This window comes from Sander lucioperca, chromosome 6 (genome assembly GCF_008315115.2).
Source record: "Sander lucioperca isolate FBNREF2018 chromosome 6, SLUC_FBN_1.2, whole genome shotgun sequence".
NCBI classification, from domain to species: domain Eukaryota; kingdom Metazoa; phylum Chordata; class Actinopteri; order Perciformes; family Percidae; genus Sander; species Sander lucioperca.
Window position 1 is genome coordinate 22,784,151 of NC_050178.1, and position 25,000 is coordinate 22,809,150.

Sequence of the window (25,000 nt, forward strand, 5' to 3'; positions counted from 1 at the left end):
CCTAACACTGTCTTAAATTTATAAGGACACAGGTCAGATATGCTGCCACGAGTATAAATATTGTGTGTGTCCTTTACCTTTGTTATAAGACACGACAAAAAAATTGGGACACTACCAAACAATATTTTATGGATCATGGTCAGTCTTAACATATTAACCCGAGACTCCACAGGGAGCCAGTTGAGCTCAACAAATTGTGACCTACCTATATGAGATCTATGGCCCAAGTTCAGAATTACTCTTATTAATTTATTCTGTGCTGTTTGCAGCCTCCCTTTAAGTCAGTTTGTTAGGCCTTCAAACCAGGAGGTACATGCAAATTCAAAGTGGGTTACAATTAAGGCGTTTGCTAAGATGATCTTTGTTGACTGTAGAGGCTAAACCCAAGCTTTAAAGGAACACGCCGACTTATTGGGAATTTAGCTTATTCACCGTAACCCCCAGAGTTAGACAAGTCCATACATACCCTTCTCATCTCCGGCTCCAGCAGCAGCAGCCCGTCACAGAACATGCAGGTGAATGGTTCCAGTAATCCTACTGCTCCCAATAAGTGACAAAATAACGCCAACATGTTCCTATTTACATGTTGTGATTTGTAGAGTCACAGCGTGTACAAATAACAACGTAACATGACACACAGCCATCTTCTAACCGTAAACATACTGGGAACTATATTCTCAGGCGGAAGAATATAGTACTTGGGCGGAATGATTTGCTTTGCAGCAAACCTGTCTGAGAATATAGTTCCCAGTATGTTTACAGTTAGAAGATGGCTGTGTGTCATGTGATCTTGTTATTTGTACACGCTGTATGGACTTGTCTAACTCGGGGGTTACGGTGAATAAGCTAAATTCCCAATAAGTCGGCGTGTTCCTTTAAGCCCCTGAGGTGCTCTTCTACGGGTAGAGTAATTGACGCACTTTTTACCTTTTTGATCAATGAAAGTCCAAGTCATATTTGCAGTTAACACCACTGGTTCAATTTATTTCCATGAGATATTCGTTGGTTTCCAGACAAATTACTGCTTGTGTGGCGTTGGTGTGCGTGTGTCTGTGTGTCCGTATGGTCAAAAACTGTATGTGCTTCCCGGGTGCATCTGAGGAACCAAATATTGGTTCCTATTTATACCAAGAGCACTAATTGGCTCTTACATTGACCTTTCTAAAAATTTAGAGCTTCTGGCTAAAAACTTGGTGAGCCCCGTGACTTTACTCAAAACCTTGTTGGCCATATTCCTGCCATCCAAGTTGTTTTCTAGGATACAACCCAGGTATTTTACTGACGTTTTTGTACTGACCTCAACATTATTCAAACTGACCCTAAATTCTAAGCATCTACTCAAGGTGTTGTGAATTAGCCATGGCTATAAACACTGTGATACAGGCATCGGATTGTTCTTTATGTAATAATCTATGTTTTTTGTATCTGTCCCTATTCAAATAAACAACAAACAAACAAACAAACGAAAGCTCAGAGCTCAGGGTACTCTCTAGTTTTGGTTGTTGTTTATGAGACATTAAAAGTGCAGAGTCATCAGCGTACAAAAACAATTCACATGAACCGGAGTCTGCCATATCATTAATGTATGTTAAAAATAAGGACGGCCCGAGAACGCTTCCTTGTGGAACGCCACATTCAACTACACTAGGGTCAGACAGCACTCCCCCTAAGGCCGGTTACACACTGGAAGCGTCTCGCGAGTGTGTCAGCTGCGTGGCGTGTCCGTTTATATTTCGGCTCCCATGTTAACAGGTCAGAGCTTACACACTGCCTGCGTGAGACGCGTGCCTGCTAGAAATAGAACCGACGCCTATTTTTCACGCGAGACGCGAGCGTGTTGGAAGCGTTTCCAGGCAAAATAGAATAGGAAAATATGTTTATATGTCATTTAGACACGAATGCATATTAATAAATGACATCTTGATGTTTGAAAGTCTCGAGGTTTTGACATCAATGTAGATAGAAATGTAATAAAAAATTTCAGAGAAAAGATTTTCAAACATTGCACCTGTCATACAGAACGAAATATTCTGTAACATATTTTGCAGTCAGTACTGCCGACGTTGTCTGGCTTTAATCAGATCAGTAGCTATATATTTATGTTTAACAACTCTCTCCCCACACGTGGAACAAGCTGATATATAAAGGGGAGGAGAGGCTACAATAACAACGTAGTGTGTTGGAGCCATTTATGTTATTTTATGTTATTTCATATTTTGTTAGTATAATTAGCTATGGTTTATTATGATATTGCTTGTTCTGTCTGTCATGAGTGTTTTGTGATTAGAGTAAGTATCTGGTGTCTCAGCTCCGCCTACTTTGGCTGATCACCTATACAGGTGGTGGTGTGCAAGTGATTTGGAATGAGGTGGCGGGAGTAGAAGGGAGACAGTTTTTTGACCGTGGTCGTGACTATGATATGTAACAGAAGGAACTGCGAACATAATAAACATTTGAGTTGTTTACAAGTCAGCTGCTGCGTGTCCGAGACAATCCTTACTCCTGACATAGCGGCTCCGGGCAAAATTGCGTCAGATGCCGCAACGTAGTGTGTGTTCTGAGTGACGGTCCAACATCAGAGAGGCTCTGTAGGCTCTTTACAGCTACACTAAGTTGTTATAAACAGACAGCCCACTTACCCATTTGTCAGAGTTTGAATGTGTGGGCGCTACGTCCCGAGATCAGCCCTCCCTGTACCTAGCAGCAGCAGCAGCGCCGCGTCAGACATGCTTCTGGTGGTAGGACACAGAAGAATCCACGCAGCCGCCACGCTTCTGAGACGCAACAGAAACGCCACGCTCGCGCGACGCATCCAGTGTGTATCCGGCCTAAGACCACCAATTGTTCCCTCCCTGATAGGTAAGACCTGAACCACCTACAGGTGGAGCTGTCTGCCCCCAAGGCCTCAAGTTTGGCAATCAGTCTGTCATGATTCACCGTATCAAATGCCTTTTGAAGATCCAATAACACCATACCGCAGAGATTTCCACAACCTATTTCCCTGCGTATGGTGTCGGATAAATACAATAGACATGATTCAGTAGAATGCAGTGGTGGAGGAAGTACTGAATCTCAGTACTTAAGTAAAAGTACAAATAACCAGAGATATATTTACTTTAGTAAAAGTAAAAGTACAACAATGAAAACCCTACTTAAGTAAAAAGTACCTGATTTTAAATGTACTTTAAGTATTAAAAGTAAAAGTACTTGCATAACAATTTATTCTTTTACTGTCTATATTCTAATAATAATAAAAAAACAGTAGGCCTATGGGCTGTGGTATTTTAATTAAGTTAGTTTTAGGTTAATGTAATTGTGCTTACTATCTGTGGCCCAGTTTACATTCTGACTTACAATTCTGGTTATCTATCAGGGTGATCTGCAGGAAGCTCCACTTGCATTATTTCCCACGGGACAGTGAATGCTGCACACATTTATCTAGCGAGAACATACGGGCTTGGACAATAAGTACGTGGCTTCACAGCTGAGGAGGACCAGGAGTGTTTTTAAGATAGATATATGGGTTGTATATTAACCTTATGTGAACGGATGCTTCACATATGACCAAGAGTATCGGGAGCAGTATCAGGAGCAGCAGCAGTATCAGGAGCAGCGGTAGTAACAGGAGCAGCGGTAGTAACAGGAGCAGCGGTAGTATCAGGAGCAGCGGTAGTAACAGGAGCAGCAGCAGTAACAGGAGCAGCGGTAGTAACAGGAGCAGCAGTAGTAACAGGAGCAGCGGTAGTAACAGGAGCAGCAGCAGTAACAGGAGCAGCGGTAGTAACAGGAGCAGCGGTAGTAACAGGAGCAGCGGTAGTAACAGGAGCAGCAGCAGTAACAGGAGCAGCAGTAGTAACAGGAGCAGCGGTAGTAACAGGAGCAGCAGCAGTAACAGGAGCAGCGGTAGTAACAGGAGCAGCGGTAGTAACAGGAGCAGCAGTAGTAACAGGAGCAGCGGTAGTAACAGGAGCAGCAGCAGTAACAGGAGCAGCGGTAGTAACAGGAGCAGCGGTAGTATCAGGAGCAGCAGTAGTAACAGGAGCAGCAGTAGTAACAGGAGCAGCGGTAGTAACAGGAGCAGCAGCAGTAACAGGAGCAGCGGTAGTAACAGGAGCAGCGGTAGTAACAGGAGCAGCGGTAGTAACAGGAGCAGCAGCAGTAACAGGAGCAGCGGTAGTAACAGGAGCAGCGGTAGTAACAGGAGCAGCAGTAGTAACAGGAGCAGCGGTAGTAACAGGAGCAGCAGTAGTAACAGGAGCAGCGGTAGTAACAGGAGCAGCAGTAGTAACAGGAGCAGCGGTAGTAACAGGAGCAGCAGTAGTAACAGGAGCAGCAGTAGTAACAGGAGCAGCAGCAGTAACAGGAGCAGCGGTAGTAACAGGAGCAGCGGTAGTAACAGGAGCAGCGGTAGTAACAGGAGCAGCAGTAGTAACAGGAGCAGCAGTAGTAACAGGAGCAGCAGCAGTAACAGGAGCAGCAGTAGTAACAGGAGCAGCAGCAGTAACAGGAGCAGCGGTAGTAACAGGAGCAGCGGTAGTAACAGGAGCAGCAGCAGTAACAGGAGCAGCGGTAGTAACAGGAGCAGCAGCAGTAACAGGAGCAGCAGTAGTAACAGGAGCAGCGGTAGTAACAGGAGCAGCGGTAGTAACAGGAGCAGCGGTAGTAACAGGAGCAGCAGTAGTAACAGGAGCAGCGGTAGTAACAGGAGCAGCGGTAGTAACAGGAGCAGCGGCAGTAACAGGAGCAGCAGTAGTAACAGGAGCAGCAGTAGTAACAGGAGCAGCGGTAGTAACAGGAGCAGCAGTAGTAACAGGAGCAGCGGTAGTAACAGGAGCAGCAGTAGTAACAGGAGCAGCAGTAGTAACAGGAGCAGCGGTAGTAACAGGAGCAGCAGTAGTAACAGGAGCAGCGGTAGTAACAGGAGCAGCAGTAGTAACAGGAGCAGCAGTAGTAACAGGAGCAGCGGTAGTAACAGGAGCAGCAGTAGTAACAGGAGCAGCGGTAGTAACAGGAGCAGCAGTAGTAACAGGAGCAGCAGTAGTAACAGGAGCAGCAGTAGTAACAGGAGCAGCAGTAGTACCGGGAGCAGCAGTAGTAACAGGAGCAGCAGCAGTAACAGGAGCAGCAGTAGTAACAGGAGCAGCAGTAGTACCGGGAGCAGTACGCGCCTGGTCAATCAATGCTATTGAAGGGCGGGTCTTGGCGTGGCCATAGTGGGATTTGTAATATCGCAAGTGGCACTGGGAGCTGGACGGCCGCTGCTGAAGGCTTCCCTGCGGACTGCAAACGTGTGACGGTCAGGAAGACGGTTTGTCACGGGGAAAAACTGATCTGAAATGTAACGAAAATGTAACGGAACGTTGTAGAAATGTATATATAGATAATTGCTGCAAAATGTAACAAAGTAAAAGTCAAAAGTATGCACTATTGACTGTACTTAAGTAAAGTACAGATACGTGAAAAATGTACTTAAGTACAGTAACGAAGTATTTGTACTTCGTTACATTCCACCACTGGTAGAATGTGACTTCCTGAATCCGGATTGGAATTTAAACATGAAGTTGTTTTTATTCATGTATTCATTGAATTGCTCATTGACCAACTTTTCAAAATGTTTTGAGACTGTGCACAAACTAGAGACTGGTCTGCAGTTACCAGGATCATGGCTGTTTCCCTTTTTAAAAAGGGGAACCACCTTGGCCCTCTTGAGGTCATTTAGGAAAACACCCGATTCAACAGACAGGTTAAAAATATGGGAGATGTAAGGGGCTATTTGGGCAGCGGCATCTCATAAAAACCGAGGGGATAACCCATCTAACCCAGGGCCCTTAGAGCAGTCTAGCTGTAAGAGCTTTTTTTCCATCTCCCATATCTCAACCTTCTGGAAGGAAATGAGTTGGGCAGTGCTCCAAGTTTATTATATAATGATTTTATCCTATCTATGCTAAATAATGCAGAGGAAGGATGCAGATTTGAGACCAGCTGTTCTGCTATAGAAGTGAAGTAAGTATTAAAATGATTAGCAACCTCTTTCTTCTTGAAATTCAGGACACCCTTAATTTTTAGTCCTGTGTTTCTTGGCTTCTTATCATTTGTCTTAGCGGCCCCCAATTCTCTTAAGGTCCTCTACAACTTCTTTGGGTTATCTTTATTATTTTTTTGGGTTATCTTTAGAGATGCACCGATAGACCGGTCGGTGAACGGAATTGGCCGGTTTTCACGTGCTCGGCCATGACCGGCGACCAGCAGGTCAGTCTGACATATGGTGATTTCATGCCGGTCAACGCTCCAATTAACTGACAACATAAGTTATACCAGTTACAGTTCTCACGGACGCACGCACACACGGACGCCACAGCACGGACGCCACGGCACGGACGCCACGGCACGGACGCCACGGCACGGACGCCACGGCACGGACGCCACAGCACGCTCTCTTTTTCCTTTCTCTCAACTTTTCCGCCGTGTGGTGCGTACCCGCTCGCGGTGTGAAGCTCGTGTCCGCGCTATTCTCCACATGTAGGAACCTGGTGAATTAACCTGCAACATGTCAGCTGTTTGGGAATTCTTCAGCGTGTGTGCAGAAGATAACAAGTTTACAATATGCAACACCTGCAAGGAGAAAGTAGGGCGTGGAGGGACGACACCAAAAACCTAAATCACATTTCTTTAGTTGATATTGATGTGAAAAGAAGGAAATGGTTCTAACATTGCTCTTTAGATGTGTGTGACTGTCCCACACCAGGAGTAATTTATATAGTTCTATTTTATAGTGATCCATTATCTGTTAAACACATGTTAAAATAAATATGTGTGTGTGCTGTAAAGTGGTTAGAAAAAATGAAATCGGAATCGGCTAAAATCGGTATCAGCTGGTCTAACTCAAAGAAAATCAGAAATCAGAATCGGCCTAGAAAGATGTAATCGGTGCATCTCTAGTTATCTTTATTATTATGACAGCTATCAACAAAATAAAACTTTTGATTTTGATTCCTCACCAGTTGAGACAGAGATAGTGTCTATGTAAGTTAACATATATGTAAATATATAAAATCTAAACCCCTGTCAGGACCTTTGCCCTTTTAATCAGTTAAAGCAGTCTCCAGGTCATGTTAAATGACATGTGTGTGACTCACTGAGCTGCAGGGAGTAACAGCAGAGAAACAATAGCATGTCATTTATTCCAGGTTCTCTGTCTGCCAGCGCTGGTTTGTAACAAAATAAGACTGGTGGTGTGTTTGGGTCTGTTTGTCACACTGAGGTATATATTGAACAGGGTGGACATCCTGTGTTAGAGTGAGCAGGGAGGGAAACGCCCAGGAAAGAACCGCTGCTGACAGAGGGATAAAAATACAGACATGGGCCCAACAAGAGGGTTGGGGGCCCCAGAGGGTCCGAATATACAAAAATCCACAGTCAGAGATCGAGATAACAAAGTGCAAAGTTCAAAAATCACAGGTACTGCCTGGTCTATGAATGTCTACAATGCATTTAGCTGCCTGTTAGCTTGTTAGCCTATTTGATTAGACAAATTCAAAACCACCTTCTCAGGTGGTTGAACAATTTCATTAATTTAATTTAAAACAAAACATATGGACAGAACTATAGTGGTGTTCATACATTTATAAACCCATGCTAAAGTTGACTAAAAAAAAAATCATCTTTTGGAAATTTATCTTAATGCCTTAATTTAAAAAAATTGTAAAAATCCAGTCTTTAAGGACACCAATTTTCTTTGTGAATGAATAATGTATCGTAAATAAATAAATGTTCTTCCTTAAAATACAGGGGGCATAAGTCAGTACACCACTATGTTAAATTCCCATAGAGGCAGGCAGACTTTTATTTTGAAAGGCCAGTTATTTCATGGATCCAGGATACTATGCATCCTGATAAAGTTCCCTTGGTCCCCACATCATCACATACCCTTCACCATACCCCACATCATCACATACCCTTCACCATACCCCCACATCATCACATACCCTTCACCATACCCCCACATCATCACATACCCTTCACCATACCCCACATCATCACATACCCTTCACCATACCCCACATCATCACATACCCTTCACCATACCCCCACATCATCACATACCCTTCACCATACCCCCACATCATCACATACCCTTCACCATACCCCCACATCATCACATACCCTTCACCATACCCCCACATCATCACATACCCTTCACCATACCCCCACATCATCACATACCCTTCACCATACCCCACATCATCACATACCCTTCACCATACCCCCACATCATCACATACCCTTCACCATACCCCCACATCATTACATACCCTTCACCATACCTAGAGATTGGCATGGGGTACTTTCCATAAAATCATCTCTCAATGCAAATCAAACCAGCTATTAGGCTAACTGAAATAAAACCATGTTAATCTCTAGGTATGGTGAAGGGTATGTGATGATGTGGGGGTATGGTGAAGGGTATGTGATGATGTGGGGGTATGGTGAAGGGTATGTGATGATGTGGGGGTATTTTAATTCCAAACCCTAACTTTTAAGAACACCAAAGCGGACACACTGAACCACAACAGAGAAGTTAGTTAGGAGCTGAACTTACGTTGATGTCCAGACTGCAGAGACTGAGGGCCTCTGCATCTCTGCTGGCCTGCTTCCTCTTCTTCTGCAACACACAAACACACAGCAAACATTATGTTAGATGGAGAGCAAGTGTTTGTATTTAAGAAGAAGAAAACTTACAGGTTACACACACAGGCCAAAATACACACATATATACTATACGCATGCATTGAATGGAGATACGTCGGAAAACTACAGCATCAGTTCGCCAGTTGCAACCATAGACAGTAAAAGAAATGGACAATGTGACGCCGTGTCTCTGGACGGAGACCAGTGAAGTCTCTTTCCCGGTGATGGCTGAGCGTTACTGAGCAGCCTCCAACTGAGCTTGAAGACGTAGATGTGACGTGAGCAACCTGTCTGAAAGTTGGAAGTCTTCTGGTAGCTGTGCCAAGAGAAATCTCAATCATTCCCAATCTAGCAGAGACGGAGAGCGTAGGTATATGTAAGGAGATAACATAGACACAGGCTAATTATTGATCACTACAATGATAGTTAACATTAGTAATTAAACTTAAACAGCTAATGGAAGTCCAAACTGCCTGAGAGCTTCTCCTGTACTATACGGTAATTCCTCTACTATGAGACAGTAAGTCTCGTGGTTATGACCCAATCTTTAGCCTATTTTTATAAAAACGTCTGCTACGGAGCCATAACGTGAGCTACAAGGTAATGGAGCCTTTTATACATTGTCGTGTTTCTTTAGAAATAAACAATGGACAAATAGAGTCTTTAAACTCTTCAGATGTAAAGTTATTCTCTGTCAAAGTGACGTCAGAATGAATGGCAGTCAATGGGATGCTAACGGGGGGTGATAGCATCAAAATGGCGCCATAGGAGGTATGCGTTGTGGATGCTGGCTTACCCCCTTGGTTGCAACTCTCCCCACAGCTTACAGTTTGTTAGCTAGCTGTAAGCTTACAGTATTAACCCGCTCATTAGCACTCAAGTATCCAAAGTAATAGTACTCATTGTGTTGCCTTCTTCTGGTTAATAACAAATGTACAGTTTTTGAGAGTGTCATACTTCCAGATTAGGTGAAGAAGGAAAAGTAGGAAGGAACAAAGAAGCATTGTCTCATCACACTAAGGTCTCAGGGTTGAGAAGGCTTTTGTTCAACAACAACAACAATATTTTATGATCTAATCTCATGTTCAGTTACTGCATGTATCTGATAAATGTAGTGGAGTAAACGTGGAAAGACTGAAATGGACAAAACAGAAATTGTTATTTAAATAAAGTAGGGCTGCAACTAACGATTATTTTCATAGTCGATTAATCTGTCGATTATTTTCTCGATTAATCGATTAGTTGTTTGATCTATAAAATGTCAAAACATGGTGAAAAATGTGGATCAGAGTTTCCCAAAGCCTAAGAGGACGTCCTCAAATGTCTTGTTCTGTCCAAAACTCAAAAGATCTTCAGTTTACTGTCCCAGAGGAGAGAAGATACTAGAAGATCTTCAGTTAACTGTCACAGAGGAGAGAAGAAACTAGAAGATATTCACATTTAACAAGCTGGAATCAGAGAAATCTGATTTCTTTTAATAAAAAAATGACTCAGATTAATCGATTATCAAAATAGTTGCCGATTAATTTAATAGTTGACAACTAATCGATTAATCGATTCATCGTTGCAGCTCTAAAATAAAGTGAAAAGAATGAGATGCCCGCCCTCTGCTAATTGTGGTTATTGTGCTGCAACATTTCGACCCTGCCGGGTCTTCCTCGGGCGAGGAAGGAGGGGTCGAAATGTTGCAGCACAATAATAAACGTATTGGGAGTATTATCATTCTTTTCAGTTGTATCCAGCCCCTTTATGACCTGCACCTCACTGGTGGGGATGTGCACACTACTGCTCTACGTATTTAGTTGTTCTCAATAGAGCTCAACAGTCCTGCCCCTCCTCTGGGGACGTCCCATAGACGTCTGGGAAAATCCGTATGTAAAGAGTTTTAGGCTGTGCCTTAGGCTAACCAGACGCTACGTGACTTGTAAACATACAACGTATCATTTCGAGTAAAAAAACGAACAGAAAATCCCCAAAAAGTCAAAGGTACAAGACTGTGTACACATCGTCATCTCAGAGCGAAGGAACTACTCATCCCATAAACCACCACGCACCACTGAACAAAGGAAGCTAACGTTAGTTTAGCTAACAGCTAATTTGGCTAACTGCTAGCTGAGACAGCATGTAATAACTAATAAATAACCGTTAACATATATAACGGCTGTTACGTCAGCTGTAGACGGCTTTACCCAGTGTTAAGTTTGAGTTAACGTTATTTTAGACTGAATCAAGCTGTCAGCTAGCGGTTAGCCGAATTAGCTGTTAGCTAAACTAACGTTAGCTTCCCGGCAGAGGCTAACGTCAGAAGCGTGACACACAGATCGTGATTCGTGCGGTGTCGTAAATCCTCGTGACGGATCATGCAGCAGCTCCCCCTCCCCCCTCCTCCTCACCAGCATGAGCTCCACCAATCAGAGGCATCACTGTGGGATTGTGGGATTGTTCAGGATTGTGGGTAATGAAGTACTTATCCAAGACATCGCGAATAAAAGACATTTATCTCTAAACAAGGTTAGTGCCCCATGATTTGTGGCGTCTATATGAGCATATACAATCGCTTAGTCATGTACGCAAGCTGGTTTTAAGTCTACCATCGACGGTTACGATTTTATGGCTTATACTGCAAATGTCAATGGAGAAATTGCGTTGTATTTTTACTTCCGGAACCCGCTGTGGGCGGGACTGTTGAGCTCTATTGCTAAAACACTAAAACCCATTGGCTGAACAAAGTTCTCAGTTGCATGAAGTCATTTAACTAATTGTGCAGTCTATTGTCAATACCTTAAACCATTTCACATGGTAAAACAATTTGCAGATCTCACTCAGACTTTTCAGGGCTGGATACGGCACACAAGAGGCTTCTTCCCCCGTTGCCTCAGGAGGGACAATGTTGCTCGTGATGTCGACAAAGTGCTCTGGCCTGACCCAGCCCAAAGACAAGAGGAAGCACGTGGATCACATGTTTACTCCCTTTTAATATTGTATGTAGTACAGTGCATTGTAGGCTGTATACTGTACAATGTATACTGTACTATACAAATTGTATGGCCCTGAACACTGTTCTTTCCATTTGTTACAGTAACAGTACTGACTGCTTAATAGATGTTGGCTGGTTGCAGGTTTATATCAACAAAGAACAAGAATGACAGTATCACAGAGACAAAGGACGAGTTTGTGAGATGCAGGGTACAGTACGGTAAAAAATAGGGGTACAAGGAAGAGGAAGAACAAAAGAAATTGCAAAGAGCAAAGCAGAGTAGTAATTTCTGATCAATTTTGAGCTTCTATGATAGAACACGTTTTCATTCATCAAACTGTACGTCCACGCCGCCGCCGACTTGAGCTGCAAAGAAGCTCTGGCCGCCCGGTCGAGGACGCTGGTCAGAAAGTCCGGGGAAGCTGTTTGAGGCTTTGGCCGCTCTGACGTAGCAGCATTCTATGTTCATCATGGAAAAAGATCAAGCAGCCACTGCACGGCCAATACACTGACACTAGAAACCTTTTATAAATGACATATATAATGACAGAATGTGTATTGGTTGTTGGTCGCAGCGGTGTCTGTTAGCAGTTAGCTCGCTCGTTAGCCGCTGAACCGCAGCAGCGTGCAGGCAGAGCGAGCAGCCGCCAGCTGTTGATCCGTGCAGGACTTCACCGTGAGCGGACTGTTTAGAGACCATGTGACCGGCAGGTAACGTTAACTGGTCCCTATACGCAAATATCATAAATGATAGGGAACCCAGCAACGGCCATGATGAGCTTCTCCTCCTTTTTCTCTGAACTAATGTTTTGGTAGGAACCAAAGTTTACATCGTATGTTTCTCTGGAATCAGCCAGCGTGAAGGACGTCTATATTCTGATTGGTTGCCGCTGAACCGCGTCATAGCTCATTACCATAAAGTTGACCTACTTTCAACTTTCTGATTGACGCTCTGGTCGCTCAAAACGCCCAAAACGTGACGCCGACAGATCTGCCGCTCCTTGCAGCTGAGAGAAGCAGCTTCCTTTGAAAATGAATGACTTCCTGTATCTTCAGAAGCTCAAGTCGGCCGCGGTGTGGACGGACAGTCAAGACAATGATGGAAAAATATGAAATTTGTTTTGAGATTAAAAATGTACTTCTCCCTGAGAACTATATGTTTTGTATTTGTTGGTGTATTGTTTACTGACTGCTTGATAGTGAATATCATTTTGATCACTTTGTTTATGATTTGAGAGCAGCGTTTGATTTGATGTCACGTCTAGTCCCTTGTCAAGTTTCTTTGTTTAGTTGGTTTCATGTTTTCTGTTAGTTTTCCTATTTCCTGTTTTTTCCCAAGGGGGTCACCGTCTCCTCACAACCCGAACCTCCTATGGCGCCATTCTGATGCTACCAAGCCATCACCTCCCGTTAGCATCCCATTGACTGCCATTCATTTTGACGTCACTTTGACAGAGTTGTGGGATGTGTGCCTCATGTGTTGCTGTTTAGTGTAGTGATGGGCGAACGAAGTCTTGTGAAGCCTCTGAAGCTTCTTCCTGATTGTATTGCAAAATGATCCGAAGCATCAAAGTAGAGATGCACCGATAGACCGGCCGGTGACCGGAATAGTCCGGTTTTCACGTGCTCGGCCATGACCGGCGACCGACAGGTCAGTCTGACATATGGTGATGTCATGCCGGTCAACGCTCCAATTAACTGACAACATAAGTTATACCAGTTACAGTTCTCAAGGACGCACGCACACACGGACGCCACAGCACGGACGCCACAGAACGGACGCCACAGCACGCTCTCTTTTTCCTTTCTCTCAACTTCTCCGCCGTGTGTGGCGCGTACCCGCTCGCAGTGTGAAGCTCGTGTCGGTGCTATTCTCCACATGTAGGAACCTGGTGAATTAACCTGCAACATGTCAGCTGCTGATATTCTCTCCCTCGTTCCGCCTAGCTACGCCCCCCCCCCCACTCCAAACCATCAGTTGCATCTCTGACCCCAAAATCTGTTTTTTTTTGGTCCATATGTAGTTAATGTCCTTCATATTCCACAAAGTAGAGGGAGAGAATACCATTACAGTATTGAATAATTGGAGCCCAATTTTCTAAATTTCTGATCCTCTGAATAAAAACAGAAAATTGGAAAAACAGTTTAAAGATCCAATTTCTTAATTTGTCAAGTTGGAAAAAAAATTAAAAATTGGATATTTTAACCCATTTTTCTGTTTTTCCAAATGTCTGTTTGTGCTTAGAAAATTGAACTGATCAGCGTTACACTGACCATCTACTAGCCAAATGCTGGTAAAATATCGTCACCGTCCTAAAATAATGGCCTAAGTCATTTTTTCAGGTTTTTCAGAAAACAAAAAACTAAATGGCCTAAGCCACACGCTTGACTTAGGCCATTATACTGAAGGTGTGGAATCACAAGACCTGTTCAACTGAGGATGTAGGCAATTTTACCAGAGGTGGCCAGCACCATGAGGAGATGATTTAGGCAAAAAAATAAATTTTGTCAAAAAATAACTTAGGCAATTACTTTAGGAAGGTGACGATATGCAAGTGGCTGGTAGATTTGCTTCAATCACCAGCCAAAAAAACAATGGTAATCTATTAAAGTGGCTGGTCAAACTTGAACATTCACTAGCCATTTGGCTGGTGGAAGAAAAAGTTAATTTTGAACGCTGGTCGCATTGCTTTGGTTTTAAAGGTAACCAGAAGGCCGAGGGCCAGAACTCTCCTTGTGATGACTTCGGGTCACATTGACCCGATTTAAATTTTTGTTTTATATCAGAAAATATGAGACGTAGAAATAAGCGCTGAAAATGTGTATAAGAAAAATTTTAAAATTTAAAACGTTGGAAAAAGCAAAAGGGGTTTTCGAGGTTGAAGGGAAGACAACACAAGGGTTATTAACTGGACAAACTTGTAGTAACTCGCTAATTTCAGTCTGAATGTCATTTGTTGATGAGGAGGTGCACCGTGCACGGTTGTGAGATCTGATCGTTAGCATAATGGACGGCTGAAAGTTGCTCCTTAACTCGCTGGCAGTTTTCATTCACAAAATATTACCAAGAATATCCAATCAGCAGAACAAGATCACGCTTAAACTGCAATAGTGCAAATACTATGACTGTATTAGTATCAAAGTACTAATAACAACATGATCACGATGACGTAAACAAGTGAGAATGAGCCAAACAGTTCCTGTACACTGCCATGACGACGAAAAACAGGAAGTAAACACACAAAGACCTGACAAGACAGGTCACTGAGGGCAAACAGCTGTATGTGTGAGAGGAGAGGGGAGGAGAGGAGAGGAGAGGGGAGGAGAGGGGAGGAGGAGAGGAGAGGGGAGGAGAGGAGGAGAGGAGATGAGGAGAGGAGAGGAGATGAGAGGAGAGGAGAGGAGGAGAGGAGAGGAGAGGAGAGGAGAGGAGAGGAGAGGAGAGGAGAGGGAGGAGATGAGAGGAGAGGAGAGGAGAGGGGAGGAGAGGAGAGGAGAGGGGAGGAGAGGAGAGGGGAGGGGAGGAGAGGGGAGGAGGAGAGGGGAGGAGAGGAGGGGAGGGGAGGAGGAGAGGAGAGGAGAGGAGAGGAGAGGAGAGGAGGAGAGGGGAGGAGAGGAGAGGAGAGGAGAGGAGAGGAGAGGAGAGGGGAGGAGAGGAGAGGGGAGGGAGAGGAGAGGGAGGAGAGGGAGGAGAGGAGGAGAGGAGAGGAGAGGAGAGGAGGAGAGGAGAGGAGAGGAGAGGAGAGGAGAGGAGAGGAGAGGAGAGGAGAGGAGGAGAGGGGAGGAGAGGAGATGAGAGGAGAGGAGAGGAGGAGAGGAGAGGAGAGGGGAGGAGATGAGAGGAGAGGAAAAGGGAGGAGAGGAGAGGAGAGGAGAGGAGAGGAGAGGAGAGGAGAGGAGAGGAGAGGAGAGGAGAAGAGAGGAGAGGAAAGGGGAGGAGAGGAGAGGAGAGGAGAGGAGAGGAGAGGAGAGGAGAGGAGAGGAGAGGAGAGGAGAGGGGAGGAGAAGAGAGGAGAGGAGTGGAGAGGAGAGGAGGGGAGAGGAGAGGAGGAGAGAGGAGAGGAAAAGGGAGGAGAGGAGAGGAGAAGAGAGGAGATGAGAGGAGGAGAAGAGAGGAGAAGAGAGGAGATGAGAGGAGGAGAAGAGAGGAGAGGAGATGAGAGGAGAGGAAAAGGGAGGGGAGGAGAGGAGAGGAGAGGAGGAGAAGAGAGGAGAAGAGAGGAGATGAGAGGAGGAGAGGAGAGACCAGAAGCATGTTCAATCTCAAAATGGTGTGTATGGTTTTGTGTGGTTTCCGGTGTGAAACGGTGTGCAGCGAGCGTTAAGGAGTTTTCTCTCGTCTGGTGGTTGTCAGAGAGACTGAGGTGGCTCAGAGCGGGTCGGCCCTCAACCTCAAGATTGGTGGTTGGATCCCCGGCTCCCCCGGCCACATGTCAAAGTGTCCTTGAGCAAGACACTGATGTGTATGTGTCCACTGTCTGAATGTGCAAAGAGGAAGAGGAGAAGACTAAGAGAGGAGGAATGAGAGGAGGAGACTAGGAGAGGAGAAGGAGGAGGAGGAAGAGGTGGAGGAGCAGGAGAAGGAATAGGAGGAGAAAGAGAGGAGACAAGGAGAGGAGGAGGAGAAGGAAGAGGAGGAAGGAGAGGAGGAGACAAGGAGAGGAGGAGGAGGGAGGAAGGGGAGCAGGAGATGGAAGAGGAGGAGGAGGAGGAAGAGAGGAGACAAGGAGAGGAGGAAGGAGAGGAGGAGACTAGGAGAGGAGGAAGGAGGAGACTGGGAGAGGAGAAGGAGGAGGAGGAAGAGGTGGAGGAGCAGGAGAAGGAATAGGAGGAGAAAGAGAGGAGGAAGAGGGAGGAGGGGGAGCAGGAAGAGGAGGAAGGAGAGGAGGAGACAAGGAGAGGAGGAGGGAGGAGGAGGAGGAAGAGAGGAGACAAGGAGAGGAGGGAGGAGGGGGAGCAGGAGAAGGAAGAGGAGGAGGAGGAGGAAGAGAGGAGACAAGGAGGAGGTGGAGGAGGAGGATGTTGGATCAGTGCAGCAGAGTGGAACAATAGCAGGAAGCCTGCAGTTTGTCAGCATTGTTTTTTCGTTGTTGGCCGGACGTTAAGTAAGCTGGCAGACTTTACCTTTAACTCACTGTCGCTATAGAAACCAACCTCCAGACCATATAAGGTCTGTCCTCTGGGCTACCTGTTGACTGACTATATTAAAGAATATTGTGACTTTTAAGGGATAGTTGCACATTTTGGGAAACAAGCTTATTTGCTTTCTTGCAGAGAGTGAGAAATCGGACTCCAATCTAATGTTTCTCTATGAAGCTGGATCCAACAGACACTAGCTTAGCTTAGCTTAGCATAAAGACTGGAAACAGTGGGAAACATTCAGCCTGGCTCTGTCCCAAGGTGACAAAATCTCCGTACCAGCATCTTTAAAGGTCACTTAATCCGTACCACAGCCAAAGTATAAAAAAACCCAATTCACAATTTGGTTCTCTGTCCCTTCCCCTCTTCTCTGCAGGGCATGTGTGTGGCAGGGGGCGGGGAATCACTGTAAAATGACTTTACTTTTCATACATAAAATAGCATAAAATGTGGCCGGGTTGGCTCAGTGGGTAGAGCAGGCGCACATGAACAGAGAGGTTTATGCCTCGACGCAGAGATCCAGGGTTGGAGTCTGACCTGTGATGATTTCCTGCATGTCTTCCCCTCTCTCTCTCTCTCTCTCTCTCTCACCTAGCTGTCCTGTCAAATAAAGGCAGAAAAGCCCAAAAAATAATCTTTAAAATGAATAAAATAGTAGCCACATTTAGAGCTCTTATGCTATGAAACTAAAAAATACAAAATAAAAGTAAATTTAAATGTTACCAACACAAAATATTTATTTATGACATTACGAAATTGATTTAATGTAAAAAAAAATGTAAGTTTTCTAAATGAAATTCAATACTTTAAAGCCCTTATTTTTAGAATATTAAATGGAAGAATTTTTGAAGACTTAAGACCCCGCGAGTACCCTGTATTAATAATTTTACTTAATTAAAAGGATCTGAATACTTCCTCCACCGATGGTGTAGACACAGAGGGCTCTATTTTACCGATCTGAGGTCACGGCGTGAAGCGCCTGCTGCAGGTGTGTTTAGGGCGTGTCCTAATCCACTTTTGCTAGTTTGACGGCTGATAAAAAGTGTCCGTGTGCCGGGGTCATGGTTCTAAAGGGTTGTACTTAGTGTCTTCATTAATCAGAGGGGTGTTTTGGGCGTAACATGAAATCAACCAATCAGAGATCATCTCCCATTCCCTTTAAAAGCCAGGCGCGTTTGGACCTTGGAGCATTGCTGTTATGATGGAGGATTTACACCGTAATATTTTTATTTGTAATCTTCTGCATGTGTGTGTGCTGCTGTGCGTCGCCCAGAATGCACGCCCAGAATGTGCCTGAACACACCTCCCTGTAAGACCAGCACGCCCAGAATGCACCTGAACACACCTCCCTGTAAGACCAGCACGCCCAGAATGCACCTGAACACACCTCCCTGTAAGACCAGCACGCCCAGAATGCACCTGAACACACCTCCCTGTAAGACCAGCACGCCCAGAATGCACCTGAACACACCTCCCTGTAAGACCAGCACGCCCAGAATGCACCTGAACACACCTCCCTGTAAGACCAGCACGCCCAGAATGCACCTGAACACACCTCCCTGTAAGACCAGCACGCCCAGAATGCACCTGAACACACCTCCCTGTAAGACCAGGACGCCCAGAATGCACCTGAACACACCTCCCTGTAAGACCAGGACGCCCAGAATGCACCTGAACACACCTCCCTGTAAGACCAGCACGCCCAGAATGCACCTGAACACACCTCCCTGTAAGACCAGCACGCCCAGAATGCACCTGAACACACCTCCCTGTAAGACCAGCACGCCCAGAATGCACCTGAACACACCTCCCTGTAAGACCAGCACGCCCAGAATGCACCTGAACACACCTCCCTGTAAGACCAGACGCCCAGAATGCACCTGAACACACCTCCCTGTAAGACCAGCACGCCCAGAATGCACCTGAACACAACTCCCTGTAAGACCAGCACGCCCAGAATGCACCTGAACACACCTCCCTGTAAGACCAGCACGCCCAGAATGCACCTGAACACACCTCCCTGTAAGACCAGCACGCCCAGAATGCACCTGAACACACCTCCCTGTAAGACCAGGACGCCCAGAATGCACCTGAACACACCTCCCTGTAAGACCAGGACGCCCAGAATGCACCTGAACACACCTCCCTGTAAGACCAGCACGCCCAGAATGCACCTGAACACACCTCCCTGTAAGACCAGCACGCCCAGAATGCACCTGAACACACCTCCCTGTAAGACCAGCACGCCCAGAATGCACCTGAACACACCTCCCTGTAAGACCAGCACGCCCAGAATGCACCTGAACACACCTCCCTGTAAGACCAGCACGCCCAGAATGCACCTGAACACACCTCCCTGTAAGACCAGGACGCCCAGAATGCACCTGAACACACCTCCCTGTAAGACCAGCACGCCCAGAATGCACCTGAACACACCTCCCTGTAAGACCAGCACGCCCAGAATGCACCTGAACACACCTCCCTGTAAGACCAGCACGCCCAGAATGCACCTGAACACACCTCCCTGTAAGACCAGCACGCCCATGGGCCACAGATGGGCGCAGGTGCATTTGTTATTTAAATGACGTGGGCGTTGTATAGAGCATAATATGCCATGTGTCACATTTCCGAGAACCTGCCCTCTTTAAAAAACACAGAAATGGGTCAGCAACGTTATGAGTGCAGCTGAAACTTTGAACCGAGTGTGATATTGATGAGACAGTTTGAGATATTCAACGCAGGGTTTGTGCGACCGGCCTGCAACGTGTTCTCAAACTCATCAATTCTTTCTTTTTAAGACTATTTTTTGAGCATTTTAGGCCTTCAATAGACAGGACAGCTGAAGACATGACAGGGGAGAGAAAGTGGGAATGACATGCAGCAAAGGGCCGCAAGTTGTTGTCGAACCCACGGCTGCTGCGTCGAGGAGTAAACCTCTATATATCTGGGCGCCCGCTCTACCAACTGAGCCAACCGGGCGCCCAATTCTTTCTTTTTTAGGTCATCGTTGAAAGGCATTCTGAGATACATTTATAAATCTCTCACAAAGACGCATTGACTTACCCGGTAGTAAACAAACAGACAGCAGCCCATCATTAAGATCAGATCTGCTGCTCAATCACAGTTCAGGTGCCAGTTAACGCTCTCTGCACACGGTCATGTGCTGCTCCTCTGCTCTGTTCTTCTCCTCCACGTCACTTTGATTTTACCCCAAAGTCACATCAGCTGTCCGTTCTTTCCTCCTCCTCACACGGCATCTGTGATCACTTCTCTTTTCTCTTCTTTTGGCTGCCTCTCTCCTTCCTTCACAGTCACATTGCTATTCTCTTTCTTCTACTTCTTTCCTTTTTCTGAAGTCTCGCACTCTGCTCCCCTCCTCTTCTTCTCGTCCTCCTCCAGTTTGTCACTCCACTCCAAAATTTTAAGGCTCTCTCCTTCGTTTCTTACTCCTCCTTACTCTTCTCTTCCTCCACCTCCTCAGTCACAATCTAGACCTCCTCAGCTTCACCTCTCTGAGTGGATCTACAGACCCTCAGGAACAGGAACCCCCTCACAATGTGTTTGTATTGTGTTGTGTGTGTGTGTGTGTGTGTGTGTGTGTGTGTGTGTGTGTGTGTGTGCGTGCATGCGTGTGCGTCCACTCAGTTCCCATTGGACAAACAGGAAGTGACGGTCGTCGGGGGAAACAGGCCGTCTATAATTAGGAGCTACAGGAGACAGCAGCAGTAGAGACACTGCCACACAAGGAACTCTAACTTTGGTTTATAAAAACAAAAACATGCAAAGAGAATATAACTTTCAGTTTTTTGCTAAAACACCTACTTAAGCCCTATTGGCCTGTATTTTACTCAAATTTCCTGACTTTATCCCTCACATGTGATGTCAAAGCTCTGTCAAAACTTTCGTTTATGATTGACAACGCGACCAATACAACCCCGAATCAGAGATTTGCACAGGACTAATATTATCACGCAACCTCTGGGTGGTGATGACGCGGTGGCTATAACACATGCCTTTGGTGTGGGGGACGTTGGTTTGATTCCCACAGTGGTACATCAACCAATGTGTCCCTGAGCAAGGCACTTAACCCCTAGTTGCTCCAGAGGTGTGCGGCCTCTGACATATGTGGCCTAGTAGAGGTCTGATCGTTGGCATTAAGATATTTCTGTCCGAGCCCGACACAGTTAAAATCTCATATTTTTCTCATACTAATGACACATGTAGCCTACGTTTGTTTGTGTGAAATCTTCTATTAAGCAGCTGTAGGAAGGCATTCAGAAATGTCACCAGATGAGGTCATCAGCTCACACGGGGCAACAAGCTCACGTTAATAATCTGTTTAATTTAAAATGTTCAACGTGTTAACCTTTCCTGACCGTGGTCAGAACACCAGGGAGACTCGGTAGGCCCAGGGCCGACGTTATCGTTAACGTTGGGGTTAAAATCCCGTTTCTGGTGAGCAGATGAATGAACTTGGCTTTCAGTCGGACACCTCACACACACACACACACACACACACACACACACACACTGAGCTCTCTTAAAGGAGCCGCAGCACTATTTTACAACAAATGCCTTATCGCGTTGATGTGACCGAACCCGACCATAATTTCTAAATATCTGTCCGAAACCGGCCCGGCCCGTCGGGACCCGTTGGGCTCAGGTTGGGTATCCATACCTTAATATATAGCAACTGTGAAGGCACAGACCAAGGCAGTTGGACTGATCAATCTCCCTGAGTTGGTCTGAAAAGTGCCTCAGAAGAGACGAGACGTAATACGTCTCCATAACAGCAGGCGGCGCTAATCTGTATTGTCGCCCAAAAATGAAAACCAGCAGCTGATTGGACGAACGCGTCACGTGGGTCTGGTTTCTCCAGAAATTCAAAGACAGACTGTTATGGCGGCTCGTTCAGAATATGATCTCATATTGGACTAAAATAGTTCACCGAAACGTGTTGCCCATCCACTTTACCTTATGGCCCTGACACACCAACCCGGTAATCATAGTCTGGCGAGGTCGGTGACTCGAGTCTGGTCGGTGTGTTCGTGCCGTCGTCCGTCCGAGGGGCCGTCGGCCTTCATTTTGGCCGACCTGACTTGCTGGGTCGGAGATTGAACAAGCCGCCATTACTATCGGCTGGAGAAGCCAGACCCACGTGACGTTGTCATTTCCGGTTTTCATTTTTTGTATTACGTCTCGCGCACGAGCAGAACGTATGCTCAAGTCGGCGTCTCTTTGGTGCGTTCTGAGGAACTTTTTGGACCTCGGGGAGCCGACTGACCAGTCCGACTGACTTTTCTGCCGACGGTCGGCCGTCAGGTTGGTGTGTCAGAGCCTTAAGGGGCTTTAGGCCTGGCAAACCAAGTGTTTAGCTCTGATTATTCCATCCCAGTCTCACGGCAGTTCATGAAATGGTCACGTTATTTAATGTACTGATTTGTGAACAGGACGCGATTATGTCGTTTTTTTCATGTGGTCACCACGAATTTTAATGTAATGTATTTCAATGGGATGCATATTTCGTGATCACATCACGACTACGGTAGAGAGTAGTAATAAATTAAAAAAAAGCGTGACCATTTCACGAACTGCCGTGAGACCGCGTTGGATTATTCACATCTACGGATATCTAAACTGGAAGCCTAGTGGCCGGGTAGAGCAGGCGCACATATACTTGGACGTTTATACCTCGACGCAGAGGCCCAGGGTTGGAGTCCGACCTGTGATGATTTCCTGCATATCTCCCCCTCTCTCTCTCCTTTCTCACCTTGCTGTCCTGTTGATTAAAGGCGGAAAAGCCCAAAAAAATAACTTTTAACTGGAAGCCTAGACAAATAACGATAGTATAATTTTTTCCCAGGGTTGTGGTTATGCCGTGACATAAACACATTTGAAAATCAGATCATGCTCTCCATTTGTATGTGATATTAGAGCCATAATGAGTGGAGGTTCTTCACTTGTATCTCCTCCTTTACCTGTAACGGAGCCACCTCGTTGCTCATTATGTCATAATGTAGTTAATACTGTGTGACACGATCTTACCCCTCTGAGGGACCAGCTGTCAGGAGAGAGAAGAGAGAAGGAGGACATTTTCTTCTGCAGCTTCGACCTGAAGGAAGGAAGGGAGGGAGGGAGGGAGGAAGGAAGGAAGGAAGGAAGGACGGAAGGAAGGAAGGTCAGAAGGAAGGAAGGAAGGAAGGTAGGAAGGATGGAAGGATGGAAAGAAGGAAGGACGGAAGGAAGGAAGGTCGGAAGAAAGGAAGAAAGGAAGGATGCAAGGAAGGAAGGTCGGAAGGAAGGAAGGATGGGAGGAAGGAAGGAAGGATGGGAGGAAGGAAGGAAGGATGCAAGGAAGGAAGGAAGGAAGGAAAGAAGGAAGGGAGGGAGGAAGGGGAGGAAGGAAGGAAGGAAGGAAGGAAGGAAGGAAGGAAGGATGGAAGGAAGGAAGGAAGGAAGGAAGGAAGGAAGGATGGAAGGAAGGATAGAAGGATGGACAGAAGAGAAGGAAGGAAGGAAGGAAGGAAGGAAGGAAGGATGGACAGAAGAGAAGGACAGAAGATTAACAAAAGGACATGACATCAGATTTCTAATGAATAGTAGAAACGTTGAGTTTACACGTCATAACCAAAGGAGTGATTTCATGTTATTATTTAATTTAGTCTGAAGAGATCTCTTTAGAGGACACACGAACAAACGACGAGATCCTAAATATCGTGAACTTCAAATAGGGAGTTAAATCAATCGGCATCCTCTGCCGCTACAATCAACCCAATAATCGGCCGTCTGACAGTCTGCCCAAAATCCAAAATCCGGAAGCAGAAGCCAGACCCACGTGACGCGTTCGTCCAATCAGCTGCTGGTTTTCCTTTTTGGGCGACAACAGAGATTAGCGCCGCCTGCTGTTATGGAGACGTATTACGTCTCGTCTCTTCGGTGTGTTCTGAGGAACTTTTTGGACCAACTCGGGGAGACTGATCAGTCACACTGGCTTTACTGCCGACGGTCGGCCGTCTGGTCGGTGTGTGACATTTTGAGCTATCTGCGTGTATGTCTACGCCATATTGACAATGACGACATACAGTACGTCATGGTCGCTTGCTGTCACGTGACAATTTGGGAGGTGTCTGAGCCCGCCCACCATTTGTGGGATCCTACCACCAGGTGCAACGGTGTAAGAGACGGAGCAGGAAAGACGGCTCGAGGAATTAGCATCACGGCGAACGGGTTGGGTTTAGGAAATGTGACACGCGGGACCTGATCCCCGGTCTCCTGGGTCAAAGTCCTGTATTTGACCCATCCTCCACCAATATATTTCGATACTGTGCGTAAGGCGGTATATTGGGATTTAGAAGTATAATTTTAGAAAAACTAATATTTAAAAAAAGACATGATGTACAAGTCAAATAAGTTTAGCCTACTTTAGGTAAACAATTCAGTACACAGAAAACTATTAGGCACTGCTAGGCACTGCTAGGCACTGCTAGGCACTGTTAGGCACTGCTAGGCACTGTTAGGCACTGTTAGGCACTGTTAGGCACTGTTAGGCATTGTTAGGCACTGCTAGGCACTGTTAGGCACTGCTAGGAACTGTTAGGCACTGTTAGGCACTGCTAGGCACTGCTAGGTACTGCTAGGCACTGTTAGGCACTGCTAGGCACTGCTAGACACTGCTAGGCACTGTTAGGCACTGCTAGGCACTGTTAGGCACTGTTAGGCATTGTTAGGCACTGCTAGGCACTGTTAGGCACTGCTAGGAACTGTTAGGCACTGCTAGACACTGCTAGGCACTGTTAGGCACTGCTAGGAACTGTTAGGCACTGTTAGGCACTGCTAGGCACTGCTAGGTACTGCTAGGTACTGCTAGGTACTGTTAGGCACTGCTAGGCACTGCTAGGTACTGCTAGGCACTGTTAGGCACTGCTAGGCACTGTTAGGCACTGCTAGGCACTGCTAGGCACTGTTAGGCACTGCTAGGCACTGTTAGGCGAGGACACTGGTGCGTCTCAGCATAGCCATCTAGTGGTAGGGGGTATAAACATATACGTAAACCACTGTCTTACAGGAATATTTTTGCACGTAAAAAAAAAAAAAAAAAAACGATATTGCCCTTTTGAAAATCGATAGTATTGCAAAATAAAATATTGCGATACTCAAGTGTATCGATTTTTTCTTACACCCCTAGTTTTGTATACA

The 25,000-nt window shown here is 45.8% G+C and overlaps 1 protein-coding gene across 4 annotated transcripts in view; it reads right to left on the minus strand.

Annotated features, from left to right (window-relative positions):
* Window positions 1-25,000, minus strand: part of arhgef3 (Rho guanine nucleotide exchange factor (GEF) 3) — a 57,665-nt gene that overhangs the window by 23,398 nt on the left and 9,267 nt on the right. For 2 of the 4 annotated variants that reach the window (XM_031301381.2, XM_031301380.2), the window contains exons 2-3: window positions 22,850-22,916; window positions 8,600-8,662 (exon numbers count right to left, since the gene is read on the minus strand). In XM_031301381.2, coding sequence (XP_031157241.1) covers window positions 8,600-8,662; window positions 22,850-22,916 — 130 coding nt within the window. Of the gene's footprint in view, window positions 1-8,599; window positions 8,663-19,867; window positions 20,361-22,849; window positions 22,917-25,000 lie in introns of those variants that run through there. The other 2 variants (XM_036002123.1, XM_031301383.2) reach the window with 2 other exon arrangements.